The 27,533-nt window shown below is 34.4% G+C and overlaps 1 protein-coding gene across 1 annotated transcript; it reads left to right on the top strand.

The window, feature by feature from the left end:
* The first annotated feature begins 6,875 nt into the window (after window positions 1-6,875).
* On the top strand, window positions 6,876-26,935 carry LOC126820754 (uncharacterized). Its single transcript, XM_050548863.2, has 14 exons — window positions 6,876-7,027; window positions 12,501-12,560; window positions 15,437-15,525; window positions 16,153-16,471; window positions 17,212-17,303; window positions 18,228-18,426; window positions 20,220-20,339; window positions 21,538-21,626; window positions 21,898-22,105; window positions 22,433-22,552; window positions 23,170-23,258; window positions 24,292-24,508; window positions 25,337-25,457; window positions 26,117-26,935. Exons 2-13 carry the CDS (start codon window positions 12,537-12,539, stop codon window positions 25,448-25,450), a joined length of 1,680 nt encoding a protein of 559 aa, XP_050404820.1. The 5' UTR covers window positions 6,876-7,027; window positions 12,501-12,536; the 3' UTR covers window positions 25,451-25,457; window positions 26,117-26,935.
* The last annotated feature ends 598 nt before the right edge of the window (window positions 26,936-27,533 follow it).

Genomic DNA, 27,533 nt, shown 5'->3' with positions numbered 1-27,533 from the left:
CGGGGGGCAGTTTTGAATATAGTGGGTTTTTTCCATAAGAAAACATGATATTATAGGGTTTTCTTACTGGAATTCTGGGATATTCTCATTTTACATGCATGTAAACATAGACGGTTTATATACAAGACAAAGTAATTGACTTCGGTCATGGTGGGGAAGAAAGACTTCAGAAAAAGCCCTCAAAAGAATAACGGAGGCCGACAGGCCGTGATTTTTCTTTTCCTCTGGTTATTTTCTTCAGCCTTTCTTTCCGCAAAATAACCTTAGTCTCATGCTTTATCCTACACAAAATATTACTCCGATGGAATGGGTGTCGTCAACATAGTATTTATCAATGTGTCATAATTCCTGAGCAATATTTAGTAGTCTTTGATTCAGAAAGAAACAGAAGCTTTCTTGAATGTGAATCAGTTTACATACACTCATATTACATTAATATGCTTTTTGACCCATTTTTGTCCATTTTAGGTTCCAAAGAATAGAGATTTAATTAATTTACATACCGGTACATGTTCTATAAACCAGATTTTTTCTCTTTTAGCATATGTAGATCAATTGTTCATGGGCCTTAAAGTCTGCATCCACGAGGGTGACATCTCACACATCTAGCAGATTTAAATCACTCAAGCTATATGGTTGAGGGAGTACACATAGGATAGATCATGTCACATTCTTTACATATTAATTACCTTCATGTTGTATATATTTCATAACTATATAGCTAGTTCAAAAGCATAATATTTCTCGCTAAATAACTTCTGATAAACCACACCATTTCCCCCAGATATACAATAATGTAACTATTACTTATCATTATGTCATTATATTAACTCAACAATGGATGACTTGTGATGTAACAGATCATAATTTAGGTAACAAATCAGAATGTAAGAAAACAAGTCTTTCACATGATCTATGCTTTTCCAATCTACTGTTCATTTATAATCCTCGAGTTATCCATTTCATTTTACTATTACTATAAAATCTTCATGCTTAGTAAAGTAAGTATTTAATCAATATATATGTACGATTTTACCTATCATACATACAGCAGCTGATAAACCCTGATTATTTTATGATAATTACTGCCACTGGTTTGATATCACAGCCTATAGTTTCTCGGTTACTAGTAACTTTGACCGTATTTTTAGCTTTAACAATGAATTTCTCAATTATGTGTTTTTATCGCAATTAACATTCATTTTTTATCCTTCTACTAATATGGTGTAATCATATGTCACTAACCTTTGTAGCTCGCATGTCACTGACCTTTGTAGCTCGCATGTCACTGACCTTTGTAGCTCGCATTTTTCTATTAACATCAGATTTAATCAGATTAAATACTAGATGAGAGCATTTCCTTTCAAAATTTCTCAAAAATTCTCTGTGAAGACATTTTCACAATGCTCATACAATATCTCTGTAATGGCATAATTCAGCTAATGGACATTTTAGCGGGTTTCATTGGCTTCACTTCTGAACCGATCTAGACATTGTCCATTCATGGGGTAATGCTGACCATTTTGCAAATTGTTTAATTGGGTTCACTTCTGAGCTTATCTAACTTACTTTCATTGTCGACTATTTGGGGCATCTGACGGGGGTGCCACACCACTGAAAATATCTGGCATTGTTCATTCGTGATATTTAGGGTGATACTGAACATTTTGCAATGAGTTTGAATGAGTTCTCTTCTGAGATGATCTAGATTATTTTGAGTGCACCAATTACAACCGTCTGGTGGGGGTACGGTACCCCACCAATAATAATTCCTGGTGGTCCCCATTCATGATATTTAGGAAAATGAAGATATTTTGGAACTTGTTTCAAAACGTTTGTTTCTGAACTCATAGAACTATAGGGAATCAATAGTTACTTGGAGCTATCAGTAACAGAAAAGAATTGTGTATTTATGTTTGCAGAATAGCATATATATTTGGGAAATACTGAAACGTATTTACATTTTACAATTACTTAATAGGGCTTGTAGGTTATTTCTTAATTTAACAAGCAGTTGCCATGCAATTTATGTCCACATTTTGCAAGAGATGGACAGAGAACAAGCTAAAAAAAAAAAGAAGATTTTTAGCACAATCAGGGGCCATAATCCAGAATATTACTGTCCAATATACGCCAATATAGAAAGGTAACTAAAATCTTTGGGTTATAACCATATATTTTAAGTTTCATCAAAAACGGATATAAAACCAGTTATTGATTGGATACCAAATTCAGATGAATGGATTGAAAGATATATATATGTGAGACTTTTAAGAAGGGGGTAAGGACCATGTTTATTATCAGCCTAATTTTCTGTAAAAAAGTAACCACATTATCCAAACATAAGCATTGTGCCATGCCAGGTTATTTTTTACAGAATCAGTCAATTTTCAATGAATTTAACATGGCCGGTGGCTTATCATGCCCCAATAAACATCCACAAACAAGTGCAAGCTAACTATAAATTCCATTCTAATTCTTTAAGTTTGTAAAAATACAACTAAATCATCGATACTTCTGTCCTGTATCCATTTGAAAAACTTTTAAAAGTCAAAATGTCACGTACAACCGGGGATTCAAAACCACGCCAGTTGACTCAATGACAAACTTTATGATGCAGCTCGCATGTGCTAACCATTCGGCCATCCAACCCCCCATGTGAAAATCAACTTATATGTAAAAATTGTATGTTTATTTTCCCTTCAGCCCTCTATTTGATTGATAAACCCTGTAATATATCTTGAAAAAATCATAATTCTACCCTCTCTATTTGCTGAAATGTGAACTGAACACAGGTTATGGGGACGCGAAGGCCGGTGATTTGCTATCTTAGCCGTCCCGAAAAAGTGTCACACCCCCCCTTCCCCCCGGCAAATGCCCTCCTCAGCCTACCCCTATGTGAGAGCCCTGTCGTCAGTATGTCTCAACATTTTTAGCTAGTTCTTGTAGCTATAGTTTCTCAACTGACTATTTAGCATGATCTGCCTCAGCCCAAATTTTCTCACCACCTGGAGCTAGGATACCCTCACCCCCACCGGCCAGACCTAATGGTAACCATATAAATACTGGATTTTTGTGCACCCCCCCCCCCCCCAAGGATCTATAACCCCATCCCTGCAATTAAATTCATTTTCTTGGTAACATGCCTCAAAATCTATCATAACCTCTCATTCCAGCCAAACAACTAGACACTCTTTTTTGCTAGGCTAATAGTTATTAACTGGATAGTAACCTTATTCACAACACAACAATTTCACGAGTCAATTGTCCAAGTAACCCTTCCTTTTCACAGTCAAAATCAACGGTCTTCCTCGGTCGCCATCACTGACAGTGCCGTCTGTCAAAAAATCGCGATTGTCCAGAACAAATTAATATTCGAAATTGTCTTCCTAGTGAAATGTGTTGATCGTGCGAGCATTCATTAACACTTACTTTTGTTAATCCAAACCAACCCTCAGATTTATCACAGTTCGTGATGATTTGTCACTGTTCCCTTGTCCAGCTAAACACGGGACTTTGCTGATCTCACTCATTCCGAAGATCTCGATTAATCTGCTCTGCCGGAGCCTGTTGTTTGTGAAAACGAAGTCATGTACTGATACTATGATAGTGATGAAGCCATGTTTAAACCACAATTAATCAATACTGGAAATATCATACCGTACAAGTTGTTTCCATGTGGCTGACATATCTGCAGATCTATCTCAAAATGTATATTATATTAAACGAAACTGTATAACGGATCCCAAACCCTACACCATTGCTTATAAATCAAATAAAATGAAAAGAAATGGGCCGATTGGAATAAGACGAACCAATGTTGTGAAATTTGCAAATTCTAAAAACTCACAGGAAAGGGGGAGTTGCGTCGCCCTGCCATTCGACCGGACTAAACGGCTGGACATAGCTATTTATTTTGCTACGTATACCAATATACAAATAAATTAGTGTAGCCTAAAATTATAAATAATAAAAAAAAATAGAATCTGTTACATAACCTTGTTATACATTTTTTTTGCATTTTAATATCCACCAGAATGGAAGAAAATTGATGCAATACAGCATGAATACTGCAAGTTACAAATTAAAAGTACCCTATAAAAAAAGTCCTGTTGAAAAAGTGTAGGTTCCTGTAAAATCGACGCCTTCAAAAGCCGAGCTCCTAAAGTTAGCTAGATCAGCTCCTAATTGAGCCCAAATAAAACCCACTGCAAAATATTTAGCACAACCCTTGGTAATATTAATAAACAAAGCCAAATATATTTATCGACGGGCAATCCCATCAGACCCCCCCCCCCACACACACACACACTCACAGCCCCCCCCCCCCTTAGTTACGGGTCTGGTCTCTACTGTGGGCTATTGATTTAAATTCCAAAATGTTACCTACATGGTAATACCAATGATACAAAGTAAATGGTAAAGGGGGTAGCCTAGGTTCCATTAGGAACTATGTCTGATCGCACTATGGTGAGAGGACGTAGTCTGATCAGACACCGTTCCTAGAGGAATTATGGGTAAACGAGTGTAATGAAGTCCCAGCAACGGCGTAAATTGTATTAATAAGTCACCTAAGTTGCATTGACTACATATAATGTAAAAAAATTCAGTACGTTAGGACGCTCCGCGGAATATGAAGATAAATTTTATTGACTTTACATTTGCGGGGAGGCGCGGAAATCGCCAAAATGTTATTGACTACAGAATGATAAATATTGATCCCCCAATATGCGAGACTCGCCTAAGGTGCAACATATTTATTATGAGTTGCCAATTGACAATGTTCAGAGCAAAATGCGCTCAGAACTGCGGATATTTTTCTGGGCCTTTATTCTCTTGATCCCGAAGAATAGCTATTGGAACAGCTGCACGGACTCGCTTAAGGACCAGAGAATGATAAATATTTTGTTACTTAGGAAGCTTTGCGAGGGGCACTAAGGAGACACAGTATGAGTTGTCAATGGAAAATAGAATTTAAAGATATGTAATTTTAGCGCAAAATGCCTTCGAAACTACAAAGCTGCCCCTCTCATATCCTTTAGTGGTCCAATTTCAAAAGCAATGAAAAAAGCGCTTGTAAACATTTGTATAATTATTATTAATCTATAATTCGCAAATGTAAAGATATCCATATGCAAATCATCAAAAAGCATGTTCTTTTCTTCGAGGATCCAAGCACTTTCAAACAAAGCGCATGTTTTTCCAAAAAAGACTGTAATCTAGTGGGAGACAGGATGTCTTCTGTTTATAAGTTCAAATGGTAAACAAAAATAACGGTGGCATAAAGCTTACCAATGGTGCTCCTTGACGACAAATAGACTTTTAAAGCGTATACGGGTAATTAAGAAACGATCTAGCATAATCCTGCAGCAATTTTGTTCTGGATTTTTTTTTTTTTTTTTTGCAAGATCTTTCGGGTGGTGCTCAACATGTTGCAGTGGATATCACCGAGACCGCTTCTGGGCTGATCTAGCTTAATTTGGGGGCGTCTGGTGGGATACCCCACCATCAAAAATGTCTTACATTGTCCATTTGTGATACCTGGGATATTGGTGAACATTTTGCAGTGGGTTTCATTGGATTCGCTTCTGAACCGATCGAGACATTGTCCATTCATGGGGTAATGCTGAACCTTTTGCAAATTGTTTTATTGGGTTCATCTAACTTACTTTCGAAAATGTCTGGCATTGTCCATTCCTGATATCTGGTGTAATACTGAACATTTTGCATTTGAGTTTCATTTTTTTCGCTTCTGAGCTGATCTAGCGTAATTTTGGAGGTCGACATTTTCGGGGCTTTCTGGCAGGAGCACCCCACCATTGAAAATGTCTGGCATTGTCCTTCCGGGGTCGAATTTTTGTGGTGTCAGGCGAGGTACCACACCACTGAAAATGTCTGGCATTGTCCATTCGTGATATTTAGGGTGATACTGCACATTGTGCAATGGGTTTCATTGGGTTCTCTTCTGAGATAATCTAGATTACGCTACCCCACCAATAATAAAGTCTGGCGGTACCTATTTGTGATATTTAGGGTGATACTGCACATTTTGCAATGGGTTTCATTGGGTTCTCTTCTGAGATAATCTAAATTACGCTACCCCACCAATAATAAAGTCTGGCGGTACCCATTTGTGATATTTAGGGTGATACTGCACATTTTGCAATGGGTTTCATTGGGTTCTCTTCTGAGATGATCTAGATTACTTTAGTGCTACCCCACCAATAATAATGTCTGGCGGTACCTATTCATGAAATGAACTCATAGAAATATAGGGAATCAATAGTTAATTGAAGCTATAATACATAATATAATGAAAACACGTATATATAGCTTATGCCGTACGTAGCGCCGCTGTCCGGGCAAAATTCCCCCCAAAAGCACACTGTATGGCGTATGTCCCTCTTCATTAGCCAGTCGGAGCAGAACAGTAGGACATTAAATCTCATTTCATTTCGTTAAACCCCCATAGACTCCGAAAAGTAAAATTCAAAACTGTGCCAATGTATTTTTCCCGCCAATTTTTAGATTATTTTCTAGGATAGAACAATACTAATTTAGCAAAGGGCTATTGTTTTATTAGTTATTAAATATATGTTAAGGTCTATTGGTCACATCAAAAGAACTTATAACACGTTTTTTTCTATGATAAATACTCGTGTCATTTGGTCATTTACTTTTGACAAATCAACCATTATAATAGGTTGCAATATTAGATTGATCTTATAACGAGTCAAGCAAAAATTTCTTAATCTGGCTATTAATATGTCAGATTGTATCCTGTTCCTTCACGACCGTGTATTTACTTTCTTCGAGATAAGATAATAGACCTACACAGGGCAAAATTATTTGTGTGGTAATTTTTAGGCTTGGTCCACATCGAATAAAATAACTTGCTCTTCGCCGTTCGGTAACTCTTCGATGAAACATAGGTCACATGACTGCTGATGAGAAGTGGTGTCTGTGTTGAAGGAGTGAACACGTCTGCGTTATTTTACCGGTTGAACTGTTACCACATAGTGTATAGGTAAGCTCGATCTGTATTTTTTGACAGTTTTGTTGTTTAACACGGCATTTTTGTTGGTGCAAACACAATCGGGAGCATAGATTGTTCTGTAACTATTGTATTCATTACTACCCATCCAATTAAATATACAATCTAAATCCCAGAACAGGATCAGTCAGCAATATTTAGTGAATAGAACTTATTTACTTAACCTACCACTGTATTATTATCTAAAGAGAAGATGGATTTAACAACATTATTTTTTTTTATCTGTAATAAGTCATAAATATTTTGTTAACCTGAACTGTCAGTCAACTATATCTTATTTAGTTAAATCCAAAAGTTACAGTATGTTATTGTAAGATGTTTCATTACAATACATTATACAGACATAAATAAAATAGCATTGTAATGAATCACAAACAGAACCATTAATTACAAGAGGACAGCAACAGTTTGCTCTAATCAAGATAAGTTAAACTTTATTGCATAAAAACGCCCACAGGGAGCAGCATACAGTTACAAAAATAGAAAATAGATTATAACATAGTGGAAGAAACTGCACAGCTTTATTTTTCCTATAGTTAATTTTCTATTAATATACAATTATATACCCAAATCACCATACATTTGCTAGAGCATGCACAATTTATGATGACACTCTAGTGAAAAGGGCATTACTTTTACTTAGTGACAAACTACTGAGACATGGATATGTTACACTGAAACCTGTACTGAAATATACTATGGTCATCATTGTTTGTATTTAGCTAACTTTAGCTAAGCTAGGAGAACGTAGCTAAATAAAAATGTTTAAGTATACTGATGTGCTTGTTTTTAGTTACGATTGGGCGCCTTAATTTAGTTTCACCTGGCAAACTTAATTTCTTTCTTAATGCATGTAACATCTTAAAAATAAGTTAATTTTATACTATTGACAATAAAGTAAATCAAGCGTTGTTTTTATCAAAATTGATATGGACATTCATAATTACGGTGTATTACTCCTGCGCAACTCGGATTAGGTTAGTACTTTGATTGGCTATTGTACACGAGGCCCCGCCTGTATGTGTTAAAGACGTCAAATTTAAAATGTTGGAGACAGCAATCTATTATCGCTTCGATTTAAAAAGAGGGGATTTGTACCGTTGTCAGGTAGGATTTTATGCTAAATTGGAGTTGGATGTGGCATAAATGTTATAAATAACAATAATCAATCATTGGTTTGAAGAAAAAATTGTCAATTTTGCTTATTTGAAGCCAGATGTGATTAGCGTTGGGGTTTGCAAGAAGAAACTATATAGCACCATCTCTTATCTCAAAACACAGAGGGTTGAGAGATGAGGTTTCCTATCGAACTTCGGCTGAATTGATTTTTATGGAGCTGGCTCACAAACCAGGAGATGCCTGGTTAGATCTCCATGTTGGCCAACAAATTTCCAAAGATATTCCAGCCTGGTTTCCCCTTGTCAGTGGTTCAAGATGGAGGGCCTGGCAATGACAAGTGTCCTATCATTCAGTTGCGATGGAAAACCATGAATACCATTCTTAAATTTTGCCCTGTGAACTTAACTGCTTTTATTATGTTTCGTTGCCTCCGTGGCAACTGATTTTTATAAAGGTTAATAATAGTGTTTACTACACAATATATCTGAAGAAACTTTCAGTTTGGATGGTACCTATGTTGTTATATCAGTAGCTCTGATGATTTTACAATTAAAGATATATTATGGGAGATTAGATAAAGAGCTGGCAGTTCTCACTATAATAGTTAAAAACTAGATAATGTAAAGGGAATTTGCTGTAAATTTCATTCAGATTGATCCAACCTGAACCGAGTATTTAGCTATTGAATTTTGGGCCTAGCCTCGATCATCATTACTAAAGTCGGTACGATAAAAAACATAGTCTCGATTATCCATTTTTATATGCCCACATTTTCATGTGGACGTATATTGTCGTTGCCCCTGTCCGTCTGTCTGTTCGTCCACAATTTGTTTGTGGACACTCTACAGGTCACAATTTTTATCCGATTTTGACGAAACTTGAAATATAGGTCTATCTCCCACAGATCTCAGTTCCTTTCGATATTGGCATGTATCAGACCATAACTTCATGGATTATGGCCCCTGATTGTACGAAAAGTCACGTCTTTAGCTTGTGGACACACCAGAGGTCACAATTTTCATTTGATTTTGATGAAACTTGAAATGCATGTTTATAACCCAAAGATCTTGGTTCCTGTCGATATTCGTGCATATTGGACCATAACTTCCTGAATTATGGCCCTTGATTGTACGAAAAATCACGTTTTTAGCTTGTTGACACACCAGAGGTCACAATTTTCATTTCATTTTGATGAAACTTGAAAAGCATGTTTATAACCCAAATATCTTGGTTCCCATTGATATTTGTGCATATTGGACCATAACTTCCTGAATTATGGCCCCTGATTGTACAAAAAATCACGTTTTTAGCTGGTGGTCCTTCTAGAGATCACAATTTTTATCCGATTTTAAAAAACGTTTGAATATATCACCGTTACACCCTAATGATGGCTGAGTTCGATTATTATGAGAATGGGACCAAATAATGTACATATATGATATATCAAGGTTGTGGACCTTCCAGAGGCCACAATTTTGATCCGATTTTCATGAAACTTGAAATGTATGTTTATAACCCAAAGATCTTGGTTCTTTTCAATATTCACGTTTATGGGATCGTAACTTCCTGAATTATGACCCTTGATTTTACGAAAAATCGCGTTATTAGCTTTTTGTCCCTCAAGAGGTCATAATTTTTATCTGATTAAACATTTGAATATATCACCGTTACACCCTAATGACGACTGAGTTCGAATTTCATGAAAATGGGACCAAAACTGCCTGACAAAATGGCCACCCATCTTACGCAAATAGTGTAAATATATGGTATATCAATTTTTATCCGATTTTGATGACATTTAAAATATATCTTTATAACCCAAAGATCTTGGTTCCTTTCGATATTTGTGCATATCGGATCGTAACTTCCTGAATTATGGCCCTTGATTGTACAAAAAAAAAAAAATTTTTTTTTTAGCTTGTTCTCTATCCATCTCTTGCAAAATGTGGGCGTACTTGCCTGGCAGCCGCTGGTTTGATTTAATTATCAATGAGCATTAAGCAGCAGATAGGATTCTAATCCAGAAAATATCGCAGGCTAGCCATGACATCGAGAGTTGATTATGGTCTGGATAAGTTAATTAATGTCTAATTAATAATTCAGATAAAAATTCAGGCCTAAAGGAAGACGTGCAATTGGCAGAATAATGTATGTTTAAACTGTAACCTATATAATTATACATAACAGGCCTAACAAAACAGTAAAACAGAAGACATTTTCAGTTTGGGCAACAATATTTAGAGCATGTTATAATTTGTTATAAATATGACAGCTCAAGTATAACCTATCCCAAATAATACTTTGTACCAGAGCCTTATATTTATACTATTACATACAGTAGTAATTAGTTCAAATTTTAAGGGTATATAATATGCCAGAACAGTGGTTTAATTGCTTATTCCTTCGAAACTGAAATCATAACTTTCGTATTACTTTAACCTTTTGAAAGACTGGACTTTTTTTAAACCACCCAACTGTAACCCTAACAAGTTGTAAAGTAGGGAGTTAAAATTTTACGAATTTTACTTTGACCTACATATAGATACATATAGTTGCAATTAGATTACCTTGAATAATTAGAATTCCATTGTGATCCACCATATGAAAGGTACATATCTTAATCCAAATATTTTAAGATCTACTAAAAGATCATTTAAAAAGAAGTGACTTTAAATATAGGTAGTTCTATCTAGCTTGAGGACAGGTAGTATTTATATTTATGTTAAACTGTGAATATGGAAAGGGTATAATAAATCAATTAGAGTTTGTGCATCTAGGTCAATCATAGTACATTTACTTTTAATAAACATAAGTAAGTACTTTTTAATATAAATGACATTTTTATTTGAAGATGTCAAGATTAAACCTGCTACCCATACTTGAGAGAATGATTTATATTATAATGACTTCTGTTTGATAAACACAGTCAGGTAGAATGGTAGATATAATATTGTAATGTTAAAAAATGTAGGTAAAAGGGTTAGATGTTAGATGAAATTCATAGGTATGCAAATTGGATTATTCAGTTTATTTAAAAGTAATATTCAAATTTCTAGTGAAAATAACAAAAGTAAAAAAAAAATTAAAGTAAGATAAGTACAATTATAAATTTCTTGTTTACAATTTTGTAAATTATGTAAAGCTAAATCTCTTCAATTCAATTATGACATCATTCTTCCACTCCTCTGTTTTTTTATACTGTCTCAGCACTATAGTGAACTGCCCAGTTAGTAGTAATACCACTGGTGCGTGGGTCGTGGGGCGTCAGACTGTACAAATGTTCTGTCCCATTGACTAACATTTCTGGTCCTCTCTTTCACAAGAATTTCTCACAACAATGACCTCAAATGCCAGGATATCAACTCAATTTTTCAAAATTTTCTCAGGTTGCTCAGTATTTTAGCCACTGCTTCTAAGGTTCACATAAATATAATAACAAAATCAATAACAATCATCATATATGACATGAACTTTATGTCAACTTAAGCCAAACTGCTTTCCGGCGAGATAACAATCGGCGAACAACTATATAGACAATAATATCTGTGTTCTACCAGGAAGCTCAGTATTATAGCCAGTATTTTGTTGACATTAATTGTGGGGTGGGATTGTGGATGGCGCCTTAAATTTGGACACCCACCCACCTACCCTCTATTTCCAGCTTCTAGATCTGCCACTGGCTCGGTGCCTGACTGCGTTAATCGTACGAGGGGCATGTGCATCAGTCGGTCGCATTTTTGGTACCCCCCCCCCCAAAAAAACCCCAGTTATATGCACCCCTGATTACAGTCATTCTTATAAGTCATTCTATGTTTGTACAGTTATTCCATGATTACAGTCATTCTATGATTGCCACCATTCTAGGATTATAGCCAATCTATGTTTACAGTCATTCCATGAATATAGCCATTCTATGATTGCAGTCATTCTATGATTGCAGCCATTATATGATTACAGCCATTCTTTGTTCACACAGTCATTCCATGATTACAGCCATTATATGATTACAGTCATTATATGATTATAGTCATTCTTTGTTCACACAGTCATTTCATGATTACAGCCATTCTTTGTTCACACAGACATTCCATGATTACAGCCATTCTATGATTAAGGCCATTCTATGTTTACAGTCATTCCATGATTACAGTCATTCTATGATTACAGCCATTCTATGATTACAGCCATTCCATGATTACAGTCATTTATGGTTACAGTCATAGCATGATTACAGTCATTATATGATTACAGCCATTCTATGATTAGAGTCATTTCAACTATTTATTTCATCTTTTGTTAATCTTTCATTTATTTTTATTAATTTCAGTTTGTTTAAGAAAAACCACAAAAATAAGCAGTCATAATGTCATATCAAGTTAATAAAATTGTAAGTAATATTTCATCCTAATTGTTGGATGCCCAAATTGAAATGTTGTATATTGCTGTCGTCCCTTTCTGTTCATCAGTTGATTACAATAAATTTTGTGAAAACTCAACAACCAGCATTAATCATCCGGCCTTTTTAAATACCTTATGAATACTCTAACGAAAAAGTTATGTATCATTCCATCTCTTTGGAATTTGTAATGCCTAGCTTGCATTAGTGAGGTTGAAAAGCCTATCGAAATTCAATAATTGGTCAGCACTCCATTGATGTTTATCATTTTAAAGATTTTACCTTTTATTTACCTAAGGAATCATAGCCTTTATGAGATTAGTTGCTGTGGGTGTATGTTTCGTTGCCTGGCAATCTATATTTTGATATTTATTCACTGTGTAGGTGGTGGTCACATTCCAAATCTTATCTCAAAATATCATATGATATTTACACTTTAGACATATCAAGTTAATTAAACTCTGTATGAAACAAATAACATCCTGAATGGGGATGAGTATGCATGATAGATGTGTTCAGAGGTTGACAATATAAGCTGTTGAACGGGTCTTATATAATATTTAGGAAAAAGAATTAAAAAAAAAACATCAATAACTAGTTCAGTTAGATTACCAACTGTCCAGGTCTTTTAAAAGCCTTAATAAGAACTTGAGTCTATAATAATAATAACTAGACCTGTTCTCGAAACAGGTTTGATAGTTTTTATACAAGCCAATCATACACTGCATCATAAGGTCTGTCATTGAGTCAACTGGGGTGATTTCGATTCCCCGGTTGTACGTGAAAAGGAGTAGGGTCGCCTGTCCAACCTCATGGTTTTTCTCCGGGTCCTCCAGTTTCCTCCCACTGCTAAAGACCCCTATGCGTAAGCGAATTATTGAAATAAAATTGAACCATATGTTAGTCCCAAATTAACCTAGTTTGTGTCAAGTGGACGTTAAACACCATCTCACGAAGAACTCTGTCGGTCAATACCTGTAGAGAACTTCCTAAACCATTACTCACTGAGCCACCGCAGGTCCATTGAAAAATAAAAGTAAGATTAAATTTTCAAACGCGGCGAAACCCATTTTGGCCGACCAAAGCTAGAAAAGGCTCTAGCGTTCTAAACGACACCTATCTTCAAAGTATGAGACAATCATTTTACTTATACTTTAAAACAGCAGGACATGTTAGCTGTAGCTAGACTACTCGTATTGACAAATATTTTTGAATAAGGCAAAACTAAAGAAGTTGAAAAACTGACTTCATCTTCAAAGGGGAGATAATCGGAAAATTTTTGTTTTTCCTTTTTGTGTTAATCTACCCATTTGTAATGTATTCTGAAAGTTTCAAGTCGAAATCTTCAAAAATAAAAAAGTTACGCTCATAATTTTCTCTTTTGAACTCAAAATTGGGCCATACACATGTGTCGTAGAGGCCACAATGCTCCGACTTAAAAATTAAAAAATACAAACAGCTACAAATTGGTGAAAACCACATTCAAATTGGTCGAAAAACAAATATGTTTCCTTCGATATCTAATATTGGTCTATTTTCGTTGATGACGTCACTTCCTGTTATCATTTTAAAAAGTTATGAATGGGATAATTATTTTCTGTAAACCCCGTGCTGATACTCTCTCTCTCTCTCTTTGTCTCCATACTGACAAAATGGGAAATGTATGGTAGTCTCATAATGAGTAATGACCCACTTGGGATTTATCACCTTTACTCAAACAAAGCCTGTCAGACACACCCAATCATCAACAAATATTCTTATCTATATGGTTTCACATGTAGGTCAGTTAACTGGTTAAGTATAGGCTAAAGTTGATATACAAACATTCAGTTTTTACCTACCTGACCAGTTCTTGACTAAAGCAGATATATTGCTTAAATACCCCTTACTCAAAATGATAAATTACATTTTTTTTTATTGAAAGAACTTTCAATTTGTATGTGGTGCATGCATTTATCTTTATTTAAAAAAATGGCTGAGATGTTTAGTTTTAATTTGGTATAATCTTAGTTTCCTATAAAGTCAAATTGAAAATTACTGAAATAAACAGATCAGAACCCCACCAAAGCAATTAGTTCACAGTGGGGGCTCAGTGGGTAGGATGTTGGCTTGCTAACCTGGAGGTGCCATGTTCGATCCTGGTGTTGACTGAGAAAGTCAGGATTTTCCAGTGTGGTTACACTGGTAGCCCTTTGTCAGTTGTGCAGAATGGAGAGTCTAGCAAGAGACAACGTAGAGTCGTGCGGATGCCCTGAGGCCCTGACTACTTTAAAAAAAAACTTGGTAATTGGAATTCGATATAAGAGTATAATCTGATTAAAACACAGATCGTATTGCGTTTAATTTTTTATAGTTCAAAATTTCGTTTTACTTGTCTTTACTACACTAGGATCTGGAAGAGTTGTTATATAACTCACCTTCTGGTTGATGTGAGGGATTAGCCAAAGAAACGGTCTGTTGCAATGAGTTCTTGGCTTGCGATGCACGGAACTGTGGGTGTCCTACTAGAAACATCAACGCTGATTGGTTAATCAAATGCCTGACGTCATAGGGTCAAAAGCTGCTTGTATGATCCCTGACACAACCTCCCACTACAACTAGTCAGATCTTCATGTAGAGGGACCATCGAAAGTATAAAAAAACGAAACAAAACATACATCTAGATTTTAATCAGATTGTATTAGAGTAGTGCTGCTGTCCGGGCAAAATATCACTCAAAGCACACTATATGGTTTATGCCCATCTTCATTAGACCAGTCGGAGCAGAACTGTGGGACATTAATTAAACACCATTTCATTTCATTTCCATAGCAACTAAATGCAACAAATTCCATGATTTCTTTTTCTTTCTTTTTCAATGATTACAGTCGGCACCACAAATTATACCAATACCTGGTGGATTAAAAGTTGGTACACAGATTGTTATTCGAGGAAAAACTCCATATAGTTCAGATGGGTAATTGTTTATATTTGATCTTAATATGAACAAGTTTTTATTCAAACCGAAATCCTAAAAAGCTGAGACCCTTTAGACACATTGGAAGTGCAATTGATATACCATTTGTGATGGTAGTTGAATGTAGCTTATGGAAATGAGTAAGAAAACAGTAACATTTACCAACGCAGAAAGCATGTCAATAAACATTTTAGGAACCTTGTGAAAGCAAAAGTAACATTCTATTCAGAGATATAAATTCTATTAAACCAAAAAAGCACACTTCTAATGGCATAGTTATTAAAATAGCAAATGGAAAATAAACCCAATGTAACATTTTTAAATTGTTGTCACAACTGACAATCTAAATATTATGGTAATTCACACTCATTAGGCTTTTTTAATTTGATAAATGTATATAGAATGTCACTTTTATAGGTGAATAAAAGTTTCTGCTGGTAATGCTTGGGCTATGTCTCTGTCATATAATCGCTTGAGGAATCATTCTTGGAGCTTGAACATTCACTGAAATAGATTCAACTTTTATTAGAGCCCATTTCTGGCACTGGGGGTACACTAACAATGTAGGCCTTAGGACTGAAAGACCTGCCAATTCAAATAGTCATAGTTATCCTTTGTTTCTTTCAGGTTTTCTCTCAATTTTCAGAATGAATATGATGGTGGTAACATTGCACTACATTTTAACCCAAGAACGGATGGAAACTCAGTTGTAAGAAACTCCTTTCAAGGAGATTGGCATGATGAAGAAACAGATAGTCCATATTTTCCATTTCTGGAAGGAAAGAAGTTCACTTTACGTTTCCTCGTCACTCCTGATGAATATGACATATCTGTCAATGGAAAAGATTTTGTTAAATTCTCGCATCGTTTGCCGTTTAACGAAGTAGAATATTTGAGACTAAATGATAATGCTGAGTATTATGACTTGGCAATACAAAACAATAAGGTAGTGAAAAAGAAATGCAAGTATAATCTGATATTAATAAAAGACTGCCCGAAGAACCAATAAAAATATGGTCATACTATCCAACCTCTGACTCAGCTCAGTTTAGGGGACCCAGGGCCCGAAATAATCAGAAATGACATATTTTGTGTTCCATTTTTCCAAATTTTTGGGGTGGGCACTACAGACCACCCCCTTGTGTGCTTTTTGCACCTTAGACACTCACAAATTATCTCTACAATATGTAGATTCTGGATGCTGTGATGTAATTTGAAATGTTAAATATGTTGATATTTAAAACAGTTCTGCTGTGTTATTGATTAACTAGGATAAAAATTTATTCAGGAATTTTTTATATAGGACATATGTTACCAAAATGGGGTTGAAAATTAAAGTAGAATAGAATAGCATGCAATAGAATATGAATTAGGATTAATCGATCAAACTTCATATCCTAGTGCATGCTATTAATTTCATTTTAGGTATAACAAATTTAGATTCTGGTTATTTGTAGATCAGTTACAGTAACATATATCTTCTATATAATAAGCATGTTTGGGAAAAAAAGGTTTCCCAAACAGGTTATGGAAACCTTTTTTTTTAAAGAGAACAATAAATCTTTGGTGTTTCTTTCTCCAGATTTTGAAAGAGGTTTTTTTTTTTAGCTTTTCAGTATACTCATTTCAAACACTGAATTTACAGTGGTTATCTATTTGACTGAAGTCTTTTATATTCAATTTTAGACTGCCCCTTTCAATGCTGTATTTCCTGACAGAAGGTTAAGAGAAGGTGTAGCTGTTAGAATTAGAGGTGTTATTCTACCAGATGCTCAATCGTGAGTTAGGTTTTATTCATTTGTAAAGTAAAATGTAATGTCCTATTTCAAGTTTCAGTATGATAATTATCGAAAGAAGGCAATTAGAACATTAAATTATGAAATAAATACAAATGAAACAATATGTAATTTGATAACATCATATACATGTATTTCTGTTTATCCCAAACCTGGTACATCAGCCCATAGCAAGATGATTATCATTCTTATTTATATGACTTGGATATCAGCTACCAAAAATTTCATACTTAATTTTACTTCGCTATCATTTTGCACAGCTACTTCAAAATAGCTATTTTATCACGTCGAATTTGCTCTATCACTAATCAAAATAACATGTCCTATTAACCCAATTCAACACTTTTACTCAAAGGATTTGTTACATATTTTACTGTGTAAAATTATATTTGACAATAATTTATCATACCTGTCCACTCGAGTAGAAGCAAGTAGAGAACATTTGTTTAATCTGTCTTTGTGAACCCAAAATAAAATGTCTGTTTTGTGAGATCAAGGATGCTTTTACATGTATGAATAAGACCAAAAAATGAGTATTCACCATTGATTTGTGTATATATATATATGGAAAGTGATGGGTGGGAGGAGGGGGAGGGGTGTCATCTTTGATTTTATTGCTGATTTAAGGTGATATTTCTTTATTTTATTATGTTACAAAACATAAATGTTTAACTGATTTATATGATAAGATGTTTACTTCATCAAGACATCCATTAAGAACAACATGGATACACATGTATTTAAGGAATATAGAATCACAAAAATCTAATACATTATACATGAAACACATACTTATACATACAAGTAATACATTGATAGGATACATGTGCTTACAAACAATATGATAGAATATCAAATATTATTGCATTACTTTACAGTAGACTAGTAATTTTTTTATTTTTGTAGATTTGCTGTAAACTTCAATTGTGATTCTGACGGGGACAACACAGGCTTCCATTTTAATCCAAGACAGTTCAGTAATATTGTCTTGAGAAATTCTAAATTTGGCGATTGGGGAGAAGAAGAAACTGAATCACCAGATTTTCCATTTCAACCAGGACAATATTTTGATTTGTTGATTATTGCTACGGAAGGTAGATTTAACGTAAGTTGCTGAAAATCAGGTTTTACAATGAAAATTGATGTCTGGTATATATTAAACCATAAATCTTGTTGGTATATGCTGTGATTATATTCACTTGAGCTATATTTTATACTCATTGTTCAATCAAATTATGTATACCGATACTTAGAAAATAGTAATCAGTTCAGGAAATAAGTTTAAAATCATATAAATTCTGTCCCCAGTTCAGTCTAACATCACAAGAGATATCATTTAAAAAGGGGTATAGGATTTTATATGCCGACATTTTCATGTGGACATATTATGCCATCGCCCCCGTCTGTTCACAATTTGTTTGTGGACACTCTATAGGTCACAATTTTTATCTGATTTTGACGAAACTTGAAATACAGGTCTATCTCCCAATGATCTTGGTTCCTTCGATATTGGTATGTATTGGACCATAACTTCATGGATTATGGACCCAGATTGTACGAAAAATCGTGTTTTTAGCTTGTGGACACTCTAGAGGTCACAATTTTGATCCGATTTTGATGAAACTTGAAATACATGTTTATAACCCAAAAATCTTGGCTCCTTTCGATATTCACAAATATCGGATTGTAACTTCCTGAATTGTGTCCCTTGATTGTACAAAAAATCACTTTTCTTTTTTAGCTTGTTCTCTAGAGGTCACAATTTTTTTTTTATCCAATTTAAAAAAAAAAGTGTGAATATATCACTGTTACACCCTAATGATGGCTGAGTTCCAATTTCGTGAAAATCGGACCAAAACTGCCTGACAAAATGGTAGCTCCTTGTACGCGAATGGTGTAAAAGTATGTTATACCAAGGTTGTGGACCCTCTAGAAGTCACAATTGTTGTCAGATTTTGATAAAACTTATATGTTTATGTCAAAAAGATCTCGGTTCCTTTCGCTATTTGCACATATCAGACTGTAACTTCCTGAATTACAAACCCTGATTGTACGAAAAATCGTGTGGATTCTTTGGAGGTCACAATTTTTTATCCGATTTTAAAAACCATTTAAACATATCACCATTCCACCATATGAAGGTTGTGGCCGGACAAAATGGCTGTATGCAAATTGTGTAAAAGTATGTAATACCATGGTTGTAGGCCCTCTATCCGATTTTGATGAAACTTAAAATGTATCTTTATATCCTTTTTGATATTTGCGTATTTCAGACCATAACTTTCTGGATTATGGCCCCTTATTCTACGAAAAATGGCTTTTGTTTTTAGATTGTTCTCTATCTCTTGCAAAATGTGGGCGTATCTTGCCTGGCAACCGCTGCAGGCTAATTGATCTACTCGATCATATAAGAATTGACTTTAGAGTTTTTCTTGTATATTGGGTAATATACCCAAGTAATGTTTGTCCGGACATCACTGTTTCTGCCTGCTCTTCATCAAATAGCTACTGCCAATAGTTCTTTCGCGTGCATGCCAAAGTGCTGGAACTGTCTCTAGACTGCACTTTCCTTGACATTTACCCCGGTGCTACCCCGGACAAGTGAGATCCAGGCATGAAAATTGCTTAAGATTATTATTGGCCCATGCTCAACCACCTCGGACCCAGCTAAAGTTAGAGTTGGACATGCGACTGTCAATGTTTCTCCTGATTTGGTTGAATCAGGTTGTAAATGACTATTGAAAGTTCTGATCTTTTTTGTGCTTTAAATGTCTTTGTTCATCACACCTAACGTTAAATATGAACATTAAGTTAATGCAAAAATTCACACAGAAAAGAATGTATTGAATTGAGTGTTTATTATGATTTATTTTTTAAATTTTTAATCTTTTGTGACAGGTTTATGTCAATGGCAAGTTTTTCACCCTATTTAATTATCGTTGCCCTGTCGAGGATATGAAGTATATCTATTGTGGTGGAGATTTATCAATTGCTGATGTAGACATATATGAACCACTGGTAAGACAAACTTATGATTTTGAAATAGGTCACATTGCTGTTTTGCAGTTTCTGTCCGTCTGTCGTCCACAATTTCTTGTGAACACTCTAATGCCAAAAGTTATCCGATTGTTTTAAATTAATATATGTTGTTTACATTAGTAGGATGAAGAAACCTATTTAATTTCAATAATTTCTGTTAATTACTTCTAGAGTTATGTCCCTTGTTTCACTTTACTGCACTTTGTGAACACTTTAACATCAAAAGTTATCTGTCGATCTGTATGAAATTTATATGCGTCATTTAAATTAGTAAAATCATGGATACGATCCATGGTAGAATCAAGAATCCTATTGAATTTCAGCAATTTCCATTAATTACATCTGGAGTTATGGCCCTTGTTTCACTTTGTTGAACCTTATGAATGCTCCAACTCCAAAAGTTGTCATCCGATCTTTGTGAAATTTATATGCTTTATTTGAATTAGTGAAAGAAAGAAGGTTATTGAATTTCAGCAATTTCTTTTTGTTATGTCTAGAGTTATGGCCCTTCTTTCACTTTGCCAAAAGTTATCAACCGACACTAACTGCTGTGGGCGTATGTTTCTTTGTCTGGCAACCTATATTTTGTCTTTTAAGAAAAGTTTTTTATGATGCAAATCCTACAATTGGAGGAGAATTCTAATTTGAAAAAGGTAGGATACCAGGCAACCAAACATATGCCTATGCCATAAACTTTTAAGTATGGTAATTTACACGACACTAAGGGGATACTCAATTGAACGTTCCAGACTTGAATCCTCCCAATCCCAAAATAGTGACACTCGAGTGAAAAGGTGAATTTCGAGCTACAACGAGTGCGCCAGCTGCATATGAAAATATTTCAACCAATCATGACAGCTGAAACATTGGTTGCTTACTCAAATCACCTCACTTGTCATGACTGACAGAACTGTGACAGGACTAAATTCTGCCTCACTCGATCGCAATTCTGTGAATTTAGGACAATTCAGACAGACAATTGATAGGCTTTATGTTAAAAAGATGATAACTTTAGCCTCTTGTAGTTCTAACTTGGCCTTTCAAAGTAAATTATTGGAAATAGTTAAAAATCAATAAGTTTCTTCATCTTGATATTAATTCATTAAAATAAGAATGGTCTATCTATTATTTATTAATCAACAATTGTAGTAAAATCAATTCTTTTATATTTTTATAGCCAGGTGATTTTAGTAAAGAAATAAAATCTGGTTTAGAAAAAAGTGACATGATTGTCGTCAAGGGTTTTTTTTATCCTGAGGGAGAAAGGTTTGTTGTTATGATATGTTTTCTTCGTCATTCTCTTCTCGAAAATTGCAAGCTTTGGTTTTCATCTGGGTAGCATACAAGGAAAGTTCCGAAAACAGTTGTTGTATAGTAATGCAAACAGTGCAAATTTCTTGAATTTTATGGTGGCCTGGAACTGTTATGAGAACAAAACGTTTATCCTTTACCAAGTATAAATGCATCTACTGGTATAGACTATTTGATGTTAATTATTATTTCTGTATTTTAATAAGATTGATATTTAATGTTCCAGTTTCTCAATCAACTTATTGAATGGTTATTCGATAGCTGATTCAGATATTGCCTTCCACTTGAACCCACGACGTAATGATGGGGAAGTTATAATGAACAGTAGATTTGATGGAAATTGGGGGGATGAAGAAAGGGTTCCTAATCCACCAGCTTTTCTAGAACTTCTTCCATTTGAAGTTAAGATTGTTACAAAGGGTTCAAAGTTCAAGGTAATATTTTATGTAAACTTGTCTATCCACATAAATGGTTAAGAGTTTTTAAGCCCAGGTGTAAGGACATTGTCAATGTCATGCAAGTAATATGGTTAAGTTCTCTACTAAGCGCATCAGTCTATGTGATTCACTAACCAGCCAGACATAGCTCTCAGTTACTGCCAGTCCATCTCATATTGGTGTACGAGTTCTGGTCCAGAATAAGTTCGGTTCAAAAAAAGCCTAGTTAGTTTGTAAATGGGTGTTAGAATCTAAACAGAATCTGCACCCATTCACTGAAGAGAAGAACAGACTTAATAAAAACTGCAACTTTTTGTGTTAAAGGTTTATGTTAATGGTAAAAAGTTTGAGTCTTATAAAGCTCGTGGAAATGTTGATGACATCAAATCTATTAATGCAACTGGAGATGCTTATATATTTGAAGTCAAACTGTTGCAGCGTTTAGTAAGTATTTTTTTAATAAATGATACTTTTATGTATTTTAATTGCTGTTTTCAGTTATCCACTGCCCTTGGTAAATTAGTAGTAGCATGTGAACTCTGGGGAGACAAATCGTTACAAGAAAGGTTCTATCTATACGAATGGCTAGGCATACTTGTGGTTCATCTCTCGACCCATGCAGGGATTCAAATCTGGGAAATCCTAGTTGATAATCCAATTTCCTGACTTTCGTGCTACTATAAAGACACCCCTCCCTTCATCTCCTATTTTACTGAATGGATATGTCATTGTTCTGTACCTGTTATAACTTATTAATTCATTTATGGATTTTTATGCTAATTAAATTGGCAAAAGTGATAATTATGTTCTGTATGTAGGTTAATTAAATTAACACTTTACTAAATGACCAAACTTTCTCTGGGGTATTGTTTAAAAATAGATATCCTCTGTAAATTGGTCAAAATGTTGGTTTCCTTCAGAATTAAATGCTTCATATACTTGACAATTGCTTTATTTTCCAGCAATAAATTTGTCACCGATGACAGAATTGTTTACCAACTAATTTGCTGTTAATTTCTCATTGAAGTTTATTATGAAGTTTTATTTTATTTTCTTATCAGGATCAACCAATTATACAAAAAATTCCAGGAAATTTACAGCCAGGCCGATGGTTATTCTTCCTTGGTACAGCCAAAAAAGATGCTCAAAAGTAAGATATTATTCTGTTCACAATTACACTGGGTTTGAAATTTAATAATTTGCTAATGTATTATACAGATGGTCTGAAATTCAACACACGGTACTTCTCAATACTCATTTTTAGCAATGACAATCATTAATATAAAACTGAGGTACTCTTTGTGTTAAAGACCTTTGTTCACTTGGAATTAAAAGTTCAGTACTCTGGCAAAATTCTTCCCCAAATGGGGTACCTTATTAGTCTCATAATAGGATGATGAGCTCAATTTCATTTCACTTCTTAATGGATTGTGATAATTTCAAGTTTTGCTCACTGTAGCAAGGAATATATGCAAGATATGTGAGTTCATACAAGTCCTTTAAAATGACCTCTTTGATATGGGTCACATACTTATGTGTTGATTTGTTTTGTGGGATGACAATTTTACATCTAAAGATAAAGCAATTCTTGAGATATAACAAATATAACACAGTAAGACAAAATTTATAAAACTTTTGCTTAATCCTTCAAAGCAAATATCTAACCATATACAGTTTCCCACATCATTAATCAAAATAGTGCATCTGATCAATCTAATTCAATACTTTATTTTGACGTAAATCAAAGAAGTTCAGTTCCTTTAATGATAGGCCTACATTATGGGAGATTAGCTGGCAGTTCGCACTATAATGGCTAAAAACCAGATAATGTAAAGGGAATTTGATGAAAATTTCAGTCAAATTGATTCACTCTGAACCGAGATTTTAACGATTGAATTTTCGGCCTAGCCTCGATCATCATTACTAAAGTCGGTACGATAAAAAACATAGTCTTGATTATCCATTTCATGATTATTGGAAGTCGAACAGCAAATCAGAACCTGATCCAATAAACATCGCAGGCTAGCGATGACATCGAGAGTTGATTATGATCTGGATAAGTTAATTAATGTCTCATATTTTCGATAACATTTCAAGCCTAAAGAAAGACCTGCAAATAGGCAGATTTAGCTCTTGCATAATGTATGTTTAATATAAGAATCAAATTACAATTTAAATTTCAGTTTTGTGATCAACTTACAATGTAATGATAGTATGGATTATGATGGTAGTACAGATATAGCTCTACATTTTAACCCAAGATTTAGTGATCGACAAACAGTTAGAAATCATTTATTAGATGGCAATTGGGGAGATGAAGAAAGAGATCAAGCAGAATTCCCATTTGAGGAAAAAGATACTTTTGAAATAGCTATGCAGGTCTTAAATGATGAATATAAGGTAAATATTATAACACAACTATGTAAGCCTGCGGAACAGCAAAAAATAAAGTTAAAATGGTTGAATTATGAAAATTACCTGATATACACTATTTGCCCCCCCCCCACCCCAATATTTTTAGAAAATAAAAAAAAGTATTTGTGATACGTTTCGGTAATCAATACCTTCTACGGTGAATAAATCCCACATCCCCACTCAGTCCTAAACTTGCATGTTGTAGAGCATTTCCGACAGTCTATTTTTCAAAATTTTCTTGGCGAAGTCCCCAATGGACTAGCTACTTTGGCGCTCACAAGTGGAATTCGTTGAGGTTCGCAAGTCCGTTCGTTTGACATTTTGTTCTCTAGTCGGATAAACTAGTGATCAGACGACGAACGGTATCTGGGCAGATCTATTTATCTTGACGATGGTGCCTGACAGAATACTGTAAGACAGCATTTCCGGCAGTCTACTTTGACACTCGTGAGTGGGCTTTGTCGTGATTCGCAAGTCCGTTCGTTTGACACTTTACGTCATCGATCAGTGCCTGAAATACTGCCAGGCTGCATTTCCGGCAACCTGTTTTTCAAAATTTTCTGGGGGAGGCCCCCTACCCCTAGTTGAAGCCCGTGCCTTTGCCCCCTTAACCATGGACTTTGCCCCTCCAATCACCGATGGCTGGCGCCGCCACTGTATACACTGGTTTATTTCTATTAGGTTCCCTAACCTGTTTGTCACAGATGGAAGATTTTTTTCATTGTTTTCCAGACAGTCGACCCAATAAGTATGATATGTTACCTATAGCTAGTTGTTATACTATGAAATGATAAATTTTTGTTAATATTTTAGATATATGTAGATGGTAAACATTATATCGATTATAATCATAGAATGGACATGAACCGAGTTTGTCATATTATGTTAGCTGGTGATGCTAATTTCTTTGAGCCAGAATTCAACTAATATAAAGGTACTTGTAAAAATTTTATTTAAGAGAAAGTATAATTCCTTTGAGAATATAATAATAAACTGGCAAAACCTGGTTTATTGTATTGCTTCATTTGATAATTTGGTAAGATTGGGTGCTGGTATTGGTCAAGGTTCTACATAATACTGAAGACTGAGTATATTCTTGAATATCATGTGAATAATTTGTTTTGATTCACAAATGGTGTAGTTAGCAATTTCATCAATATTACCTTTATCTAAAAACTGGACCTGTCCTGGGTCCAGTATCACAAAGTTTACATAAAGTTACACACACACATAAGTTTAAACAGAGTGGTCTAATAAAATGTGTGTGTATGTAAAAAATGTCACATGTGCCTTGTGAAACGGGCCCCAAGAGTTGATATTGCTCTGAAGAAAGTACAATGAACTATACTGTATCCAAGAGATAATCTGAGATGGGTAAAGATAATGTCAGGATGTGGTACAATTGTTGATTCAGTTGGATTAAATTTCCAAGAGGCCTATCAAAAGACTTTATAGTTAGCATTTTTATGTCATCTGCAGAGGATGCTGAAAGTTTAGAATGGTCGATTCATACCACAAATTATATCTAGAATCAAAATATATTATTTCTTTGTCGCATTTGTTGTAGCAGTCTTACCTTTTTTTGTCTTTCAGACAGGAGTGGGCTGTTTTGTCTTCCTGATCACACTTTCCACCAGATATTATTGTTCATTTTAGCTAAAACTTCTGCCATGGCTCTTTATATAGCTTTGTAATTATTTACTCATGCTAATTATTAATCATTTGAAAACAATCATCTTTAGTGGCTCAAGATTCGTTATTGTTGTGTTTGTTGTTATTTTAAATTGAATTATTACAGTTTATAAAAGAAATATCTGAAAGTTAAGACTATTGAGCCAAAAAAAAACAAGATATGATATATGCCACATTACAAGTTGTAAATAAAGTTTAGCATACTGTTTCATTTGTGAACACAGGTGGTGAAGTTAGGTAGTGACCATGATTGGTTCTAAATGTAACCAAAATAAACATGTTGCCCTCATTGATTAGAGATTGAAATAGGTAATTTCACTCTATTTATGTTAATTTCGTTAGAACTAGAAATCTGTAAATACATGGTATTTTGAATAAGATTAACACAAATAAAGTGCATTTAGCAATTTGAGTTCCCCACACTTACAAGGTTAAGCTTTTACATTATTAACACAAGCATTAATTAAGATCAGTGACGAATTGAGCATTAGTTAGGTGATCTTATTAAATTATTCTAGGTCTGTTAATGGCAAGGTAGCCTCAGTTAACAAGTTTTGTATCCATTAATTATAACTAGATATTAGTTAATATTCACAATTATAATTGAGACAGAAACTGATGAAAAGCATGAGCTGTGATTATTGTTTGTGACTATTTTTATATTCATAATGATTCTTATTGATTTATAGCCAGTAATAAAAATACATTTTCTTTACGAAATTGTTCTTAATTTACTTTTTTTGAATGTGGCTGAATGCCGTAATCAGCATCCCTAACCTGTCAACATTTCTTGTGAACACTTCATAAGGCAGGCATCTTGACAAGACTGTTCATTGGGTTGTCTTTTCATTTACTTTATGATTCATAAAATGTGCTACTGGAGAATTATTTTGAATATATTTAAGCTTCTGAATGTGTTGCAGAGTTATTGATGAATTTGATCAAGCAGAATTATGTAATTTGATTGGATTTGAATTTGGAACTTGATGAAGTTTCAAATCAACATCTAGACTGTGGGATTTTCAAAATTTGGGTAGAGCTGTTCATTAGGTTAAAATAATATACTACAATTTTGTGCTTGTTTACTACAAATCGCAGAATTTACTCACTAACCCTAGTGGGGTTTTCCTCATTTCGCAAAGAGCCCTAATGCAATGAAATGAAGCATTCCAATAGTGTCCTACAAATTTATGATGAAAGCATCTATATTTACTAAATCCTCATTACATTAGCCAGGTTGGGTGGCCGAATAGTTTAATGCATGCACATTAGATCATAAAGTCTGTCATTGCGTCAAGTTGCATGGTTTCAATTCCAC

Source organism: Patella vulgata, chromosome 5 (assembly GCF_932274485.2).
Source record: "Patella vulgata chromosome 5, xgPatVulg1.2, whole genome shotgun sequence".
NCBI classification, from domain to species: Eukaryota; Metazoa; Mollusca; class Gastropoda; family Patellidae; genus Patella; species Patella vulgata.
Note: the sequence above shows the minus strand (reverse complement) of the source record. Positions and strands in the feature narration are given on the sequence as shown.